The sequence below is a fragment of the Meriones unguiculatus genome, chromosome 11, assembly GCF_030254825.1.
Source record: "Meriones unguiculatus strain TT.TT164.6M chromosome 11, Bangor_MerUng_6.1, whole genome shotgun sequence".
Taxonomy (NCBI): domain Eukaryota; kingdom Metazoa; phylum Chordata; class Mammalia; order Rodentia; family Muridae; genus Meriones; species Meriones unguiculatus.
In genome coordinates this window covers 100,177,376-100,185,201 of record NC_083359.1, presented here as the reverse complement: position 1 = coordinate 100,185,201, position 7,826 = coordinate 100,177,376, and the positions used below count along the sequence as shown (strand labels likewise).

At 51.8% G+C, this 7,826-nt stretch overlaps 1 protein-coding gene across 1 annotated transcript; it reads right to left on the bottom strand.

The window, feature by feature from the left end:
* Positions 1–1,098: 1,098 nt before the first annotated feature.
* LOC110559915 (ubiquitin-conjugating enzyme E2 L3-like) lies at positions 1,099–1,827 on the bottom strand. The gene has a single exon (XM_060364827.1). The coding sequence runs from the start codon at positions 1,784–1,786 to the stop codon at positions 1,322–1,324; it is 465 nt and encodes a 154-aa protein (XP_060220810.1). The 5' UTR covers positions 1,787–1,827; the 3' UTR covers positions 1,099–1,321.
* Positions 1,828–7,826: the final 5,999 nt, after the last annotated feature.

The following is a 7,826-nucleotide window of genomic DNA, read 5'->3' as shown; positions in this document are numbered from 1 at the left end:
GAAGCTGATCACATGCACCTGCCATCAGGAAGCAGGGAGCGATGAAGACTCAGGCTCTACTTGCTCTCCTTTTTCATTCTGTCTGGTAGCCCGAGGAACCGTGCCGTTCACGTTCAGGGTGAGTCTCCCGCCTCAGTTAACCTAATCTAGTTAATTCCTCACAGGTTTGCCCAGACACTTGTCTCCTAGATAAGTCTACAGCCAATCAACAATTAATATTAACTATCACAACCTTGAAGGCAATCAGATACGGAAATGTGTAAGGAAACCAGAGCCACAGGGTGAACTTTTAAAGTTCATATTGCACAATACACAGGACCTGAAGGTAGGACAAGTGGCTGTGAAGGAGGAAGCAGGACAGGTAATGCCTGGAGGCAGATGGCACTAAACATTATTGTCCTTTCAAGGGCGGCAGGCTTGGGAGCGCAGCCTTGAGTTCACCTTGGCCAGTAGCCCACTGAGACTATCCTGGGCTGAACCTGGCACTTGCAGAATGGGCTCTTCGGGGTCCGCCTAGGTTTGTGGGTCTCTGCACCACCCACAGTGCTATTTGGTGGCTTCAGTCCCAGGCACGAGTCTCCAGCAAGATTCCTTTTCTGTGCTCCCCAGAGTAGGTTCGGTCCAAGAAAGCTCCTGCTTCATGTTTGCTGCCAAACTCTCTCCTCATACTGGACCTTTCCAGATCCTTCTTCCTCCAGGATCTGACGCATGGCCAGCTGATTGATCTGAGCCCAGCTTTTGCAAAAACTGGACCACAGCACAGACGTGACGCGGCGATTTGTTTTTATCGTCTACCAGTGAGCTCTCTTGCACATTAGATGAGCATAGGAACGGCGGCCTCTTGACATGACTCTCTCCTACCGCAGTGCTCTGTCAGATGGCAACCCAGTTGACTGACCCCCCTCTGCTGGCTATGTGGGCCTCTCCCAGCCCCTGATGTGCTCTTAAGGAACGAATGTTTACGGGGCCCTGCTGTAGGCTGACCTGGAACTAGCTCTGTTAGACCAGGCTGGCCTTGGACTCAGATTCACCTGCCTCTTCCTCCTGAGTGCTGGATTAAAGGTGTGCACCCCCCACCATCCAGTTTACAAACCAGATTTCTTTCTTTTTTTTTTTTTAGAACATCTGAATTTTTTAATCCTTCTTTACAGATTACCTAGACCACTTTTGATTAAGAAAACTGTAGAAAGTTAGTAACTGCCACAGGCGGACGCCAGGTGGTGGCACGTGTCAATGTTCCACAGAGTCCTGCTTTGCGGGGTATCTGAATGCACTGCTCGGGGTCTCTGCTCAAACTTGCTGGAATCACTCATGGCAGATTTTAGTCCACAGGTCGCTTTTCCCCATATTTCTTTGTAAACTCTTCAGCATTCTTACAGAATTTTTTACGGTCCTTAGAGTATTCTTCAGCTAGGTCAGCCCGGAGTGGGTGCTCAGGCTGGGGGTCGTTCACCAGTGCTATGAGGGACTGGATTACTTGGTCAGTCTTGGTGGCTGGCTTCCAGTTTTCAGCACTAATTACTGGCAGACAGACCTGCCCCTTCTCATCGATGTTAGGGTGGTAGACCTTTGTTTTAAATGTGATCTTGGGTGGTTTGAATGGATACTCTGCTGGAAAGTTGATTTCAATTCTGAAGGCCCCCTTATCATATGGAGGGTTGTCAGGAACAATAAGCCCTTGCCAAGTCAATAAATTAGCTTCATCAACCTGGATGTTACAGAAGTTTTTCATTCCACATTTGCGGATCTCTTCAAGCTCCTTCATCAGCCTCCTGCTGGCCGCCATCTTGGATCTCACAAACCAGATTTCTAACGAATGCCAGGTTCATCTACACAGCGATAAAGATCACTGGAAAAATGTAATTGTCTTGTCTCCTTGGACAAGAGTCTGAATCGTTTGCACTACTCTGGCTTTTCTGAAATTTACTGAGCCTCGAAGTGACTCAATAACAAGGGTAGATGGAACCCTGAAAGGGCTGGAGGACTGGGAAGGGTCCTCTGGATGTTCCCCTAACCCACTTACACACATCTGAGAATTTCTGGGCCCATCTCTGAGCATCTCGCAGTTCCTATGGCAACACCATATCCCAGTACTCACCTACGCTATGGTTGAAGCCCTGTGTTTCAGTTTGGTTTGGTGCTTTTGCGTGTTTTGTGTGTTTGGTGTCTATTATTTTGTTTTTGTTTGTTTGGTTTGGTGCTAAGGATCCATGAAGAGCCTCATGTATATTCAGCAAGTATATTACTGAGCTCCGCCCCAATGCCCTGCTTTGGTGTGTGTGTGTGTGTGTGTGTGTGTGTGTGTGTATTGCCTGAGTGCACTGTGTGGAGAAGCCCTCAGAGGTCAGAAAAGGGCACCCAATGCCCTGGAATTGGGTTACGGGTAGTTGTGAGCTGCTTTGCAGCTACAGGGAACCGAACCCAGGTCTTCCACAAGAGTAGTAGTAGGCGCTGTTAACCACTAATCTAAATCTCCTGTTTCTCATTTTAGGTATCAGACTACATAGACCCAAACCCCCGCCTTTATAGAAACAGCATTGTAGGCTGGATGAATGGCTGAGTTTTAGAGCACTTGTCTAGACATAGTGAGTGTTCAAGAAATGGATGGTGGAAGAAAAAGCCCTAAAGATGTGTACAAAGGGCTGTGAGAGAAAGCCTCTGCTTTGTCTAGAGGGGAAACGACTGAGGATGAGTGGATCTGGGCCCTGAAGGATGAGTAAGAGTCTCCTGGGTGGAAGAAGAGAATGGAGACAAAGAGAAAAACAGTTTAAAAACAAGTTGAATTTGGACTTGTCCAGAGGCTTGAGCAAACCAGGACAGGCCACGAAATCATTCCTCCAGCAGGTCACCAGGAGCCTGGACAAGTCCTTGCCCTGAGTCTGTTTTCCCCAGACCACACTCAACAAGACCCGTGAGGGAGGGAACTCCGGCAGGACCCTGGCAAGGGACTTGGTATGCTCCTTGCAACAATGCCTGCAGCCGCTTCAGTCTCTGCCCTGGCTTGGGTGGCAGAGATCTCTGGGCAGTGACAGCCAGGTAGTTCTGAGTCCAGAGAAGACTCACAGCCCAGGCCAGAAGTGGTGGCTGTGGTAGCTGGGAAGCTATGGTCAGGCAGGAGATAAGGGAGCCAGTCTGCAGGATCCTTGTGTTTGATTTGCTCTTGGGGCTATTCTTCTTTCCACGGAAGCTTCTCGTCAACTAAATTCTTCCTCTTTCCCATTTCATAGGAATATTTCTATACTTCCCCCTTTGGGCCCCAACCCTCTGGAATCTCGTGCCTCTACTGCGTTAGTGAAAGCAGGGCAGGGGTCAGTCGGTGTTCCTTAAAACATGCTTCAGAGAGTGAAAAGGTCACTGGCCAAAGGGATATAAGAAATCGAGGCAAGCAGCAAACTCCTCCAGTGGTTGCTCTCAGCCCTTGGCTGCTGATACATCAGCTCAGTCATGACCTGGAGCTGAGCTGAGGGCCAGGTAGGGAGAGTGGCCTGTGGAACCAGTAACAAGAATGATGACGGACACCAGGGAGAAGAGAGGAGAGCCAGGGCAGCTGAGATGGAGGTGACAGGGAGGACACGGAGGAGACTGAGGTGAGAGGGAGGACACGGGACCAGGTTTCTGGCTCTGCTGCCAGTGCCTGGAAATGATACCTTTCAAGCTAAAGAATGGAGGACGGAAGGGAGGAGCTTGTAGGGATGAGTGGGAGGACTCTCCCGAACCTTATGTGTGTGAGCATGCATGCTTGCATGCTACAGTATTCATGGACACATGTATGGCTGTGACTATACATGCCTAAGAGCCACCATAGGTGTGAATGTGTAGGCTCTTGAGCACCTATACACGCATGTGCGTACACAGATGAGCGTGCACAATTACGAGGGTGCATGTGTGTTAGTAATCACAGGTGAGTGCACAAGCTCCAGAGAACTACATATGTGTGTGCGTGTGTGCATGTGTGCACATGCGTGAGTACAAATGTCCAGGCACCTGAACACTGTGAACAGGTAGATGTGTGTTTGTGCATTGACATGTGTATGCTGGTATGTCAAATGGTCTGTCCCAGCAGAAACACTAAGATCATTTTTGGCATGGCTGTGTTGAGGGGCAGAGTCTGCAGAGCATCCAAGTAAAGACCCACTCAGAGCACAGACCCACAGGGGTCTTTGAGAGCTAAGCTTGATCTAATAGGGAAAATTTGAAGCATAGCATCCAAGGAACTCGGGAAGCTTTGTCGAATACAACAAAAGGAGAGAGAGAAAAGGACAGAGAGACAGGCAGGTAGAAGACTGGGGAGACAAAACCCAGTAAGGAGCCCCCTTACTATGGGCTTAAGCAGCAGGGACAGTTTCTGAATACAGGACTGAGAAGAATCTCAGAGGAGTTTGGGGAGTGGGGTGGGAACATGAAGGGTGGTCAGGCTGGGAGGTGGGAGGACCCCAGTGATGTCATGAGCCCCAGACTGTGTGTAGGTATCCCAGGGATGGGGTGGCTAGCAGTGTGGTGCCAAGGAGGCAGACGGGAAGCTCAGGACCCAGAAAGGCAGGTAACACCCCCTCTTGGGCAGAAGGATCTTAACACCCCCTCTTGGGCAGAAGGATCTGGAAATGAGGACAGATGGTTGACATTGCTCTCTGGTGGGTTAAGATGTCCTCAAAGAGGGCAGCAAGAAGGGAGGGAGCAATGGTGGGTGCCAGCCTGTTAGGAAGAACCAGTTTGGGAACCTCAGAGGTGGCAGTAGCTAGGATTGGCTGCTTTGGATGAACAGGAAACAGGGTCTGCGGACCACTGGAGGTGTGGACAGCAGACAACCACAGGGCTAAAGCTGTATGGTAGGGAGCATCGCAAGAGCACTGGCAGTACTCCGCAGCCTCAGGCCAGAGCGGGGTCTCTCCTACTGGGCAGAAAGCTCCAGGAAAATCTCCGTAACCCTGAAAAACGTCACATTCTTCCGCGACAACTGGGATTCATCAGCCCCTCGCTGGACTCCCAGCTCCTGACAGTGTGGGCTACATCTTGTCCTCCTCCTTCCTTCTCAGGATCTAGCACAAGATCTGATCCCCAAGGCAGTAAGGTTTGTGCTCTGAGGTGGCCCCTACCCGGGTCCCTTGACTCTTAGTTCATTGCCTCTAGGCAGTCTGTGTGCTAGCCCCTGAGGAAGATCCAGAAGCCCAGCGTCTTCCCGCTGCCAGGAGGTTCAAGTCCCTTGGGATCCTAAGAGCAAGAAACTCATTGCTCTGAGAAACGTGGAATCTTGAACCTGGAGGTCAGAGAATGGTCACCGGAGGGTAGTGTTAGCAGAGACCCAGAGAGCCCAGGAGGGCGTGCGTGGAGGCAGCAGCTGGGGGGTGCACCTGTGGGTTCGAGCCCAGGTGTACAGGTGCCACCTGGTGGTGAGACGTGGGGATGGAGGCCGCTGCTGAGAGGAATTCATGAGAGAGCTGGGGAGAAGCCTGGGAATTGCTGGTCGGCACATCATCTGTCCTCCTAGAAACGGAGGACCTCGGCTCAGCTGGCCTACGGAAGAAAGCGGCACCAGTCATCAGAGGAAAGCCAGAGAGTCGGGGACCTTGGCACTGAGCCTGGACATCCTGTGTGCTTTCCCAGGAAGTTCTCCCTGGACGACCTGCAGACTAACATCATGATCTACTGGACGTCAGGAACCATTGTCTCCTCCCGGCGCTTCTGCAAGGAGAACATGGGCCAGGTGTCATGGTCCACAGGCACGAGGGATAAGCCTAGCTGAGCAGGGAGAGGGGCCTCTGGGGCTGGGGGGTGGTTACCACCTCGGAGAACATTTGATGGCAAGACAGGAAAGGTGCCAGATGTCCCAGGATCCTGGCCTGCTGTGACAGAGACGTTGGGATTTACAAGGTCTATATGACCCTCAAGTGACAGCAAGGACACAGACAATCAAAATGGGGATTCTGAGGCTGGCCTGACCTATTCCACAGTAAGTAGAAACAGGATATACAAAATGGCTGCCTGAGTCTGCCCGTCATTACGGTTCCACTTGGCCTCCCTCAGCCCTGAGGCCCTGATCTCGCTTTACAGACATGAGAGCAGAACCTCAGCCTTAATCCACAGCAATTCCTCTTCCCCAAGAATAAAGGTTTTGTACCCACTGGCTATTCCGCCTTTCCTTGTGAGATACTGCAGCCCAGAAAAGTGGGTAAAGGCCAAGTTACCTAAACTCATCTCCTATTCCTACGTGGAGCGTGGAGGCCGCTTTGCTGCCTTTGAAGAGCCCAAGCTTCTGGCTCAGGACTTCTGCAAGTTCCCTGTCCCTGGTGGAGAGGCAGTGATGCCCTCAGGGATCAACCACAGCCTCAGCAGCAACCTCAGCAGCAGCCCTGACTCCTCCCCAGTCTCCCATAAGTCAGAAGACACCTTTCTGAGGAGGGAGCTTAAGTTTTTGTGTCCTGCAAGATCTGGGAGCCTCCACCTCTCACCACCCCCAATGTTGGGTCACAGACCTTAAAACACAGGGTCACTTTAAGAACCAGGTGCCCTAGCCGGGCATGGTGGTGCATGCCTGTAATCCCAGGACTCAGAGCAGCAGAGATAGAAAGATCACTGTGAGTCTGAGGCCAACCTGGTCTACAAAGTGAGTCCAGGACAGCCAAGGCTACTCAGAGAAACCCTGTCTCAGAGAGAAAAAAAAAAAAATCAGGTGCCCTCAGGTACTCCAGCTCTAGAAAGATCTAGCCATGCCTCCCCACAGAGGAGGAAGTAGTCTGGGGAGAAAAGAACAAACTGCTTTGTCCTCAAAATCTCTCCCTCCACCTTGCAGCTGTGGGCAAGCAAGCCCCTGCTGCCAAGACCCAAGGCAAGTTTAACCATGAGTTTACTCTTCTAGTGCCTTCCTGTCCCCTGACTCCTAGCACTTAAGTTGGCTTTCCAGGCATGGAATCTTCCCCACTCGCAAAAACTTCCCTTTGCCCCACACCGGCCAAGGCTTGCTGCTCCCTCCCCTTAAGACCCCCTCATAGATCGTTGACACTCCTAATAAAGCTTCTCTGGAGCACAGTTCGCCTCAGCACCTGTCTATGAAACCTACTGCATCTTCTCTAAAATTTACCTGACACACGACAGACCCGTGTCAGCAATGCAGCCTTGGTGATAAACGTTTTTACTTCTGAGCAGAGCAGGGCCAAAGGACATCCTCTGCTCCAAGCCAGCCAACGTGGCCATCCTCCCAGAGGTGAGCTCACATCTCTGTGCTTTGGTGCCCAGTCTGAATCAGTCCAGACTGGCAAGGGCAGGGAAGGCAGCTGTAACCAGCCACTGGCCATGGCCACCCTGAACTGAGTAGTGATGGCACCACCCAGACACTCACAAAGTTCAGGCCCGTGGGAGAAAACGCAGTGTGGCTGGCTGCCTGCCTGGCTCAAGTGGCCAAGGGCCACCAGACCTGTGAAAGGAGGCATGGGCAGATCCTGCCTGGTTGCTGTAGTAAGGGGCCTGGAATGGAGGCAGGCCCACATGGCTTCTGATCTACCACAGCCCTGCTCTGGCCCACACTTTCACCCAACCTTGGACTGCTAAGTCCCACCCATTCCCGTACGTTTCTTGCCACCCCACTCTGTTCCTTGTGGGCCCTAGGCCTCAGCCTGTCCAATATGGCCCAACCCCAGATCCCGTGATGGAAAAAGAAAGCAGCCTAAGGTGGAAAGAGTGGAGGGGTACCCTCTTTTCTCTGTGCCTGCCACTCTGTCCTCCTGTAACGCTGCCCGTCCTATCTTGGAGAGAGAACACGCACCATGGAGAGGCTGGATGAAGCCTGCGTGGACATGAAAAGTCATATATTAACCTGGAAGGGGCATGAGAGG

Coding starts and splice junctions, on each gene's coding strand:
- LOC110559915 (XM_060364827.1), bottom strand. CDS start 1,786: ATGGCGGCCAGCAGGAGGCTGATGAAGGAGCTTGAAGAGATCCGCAAA.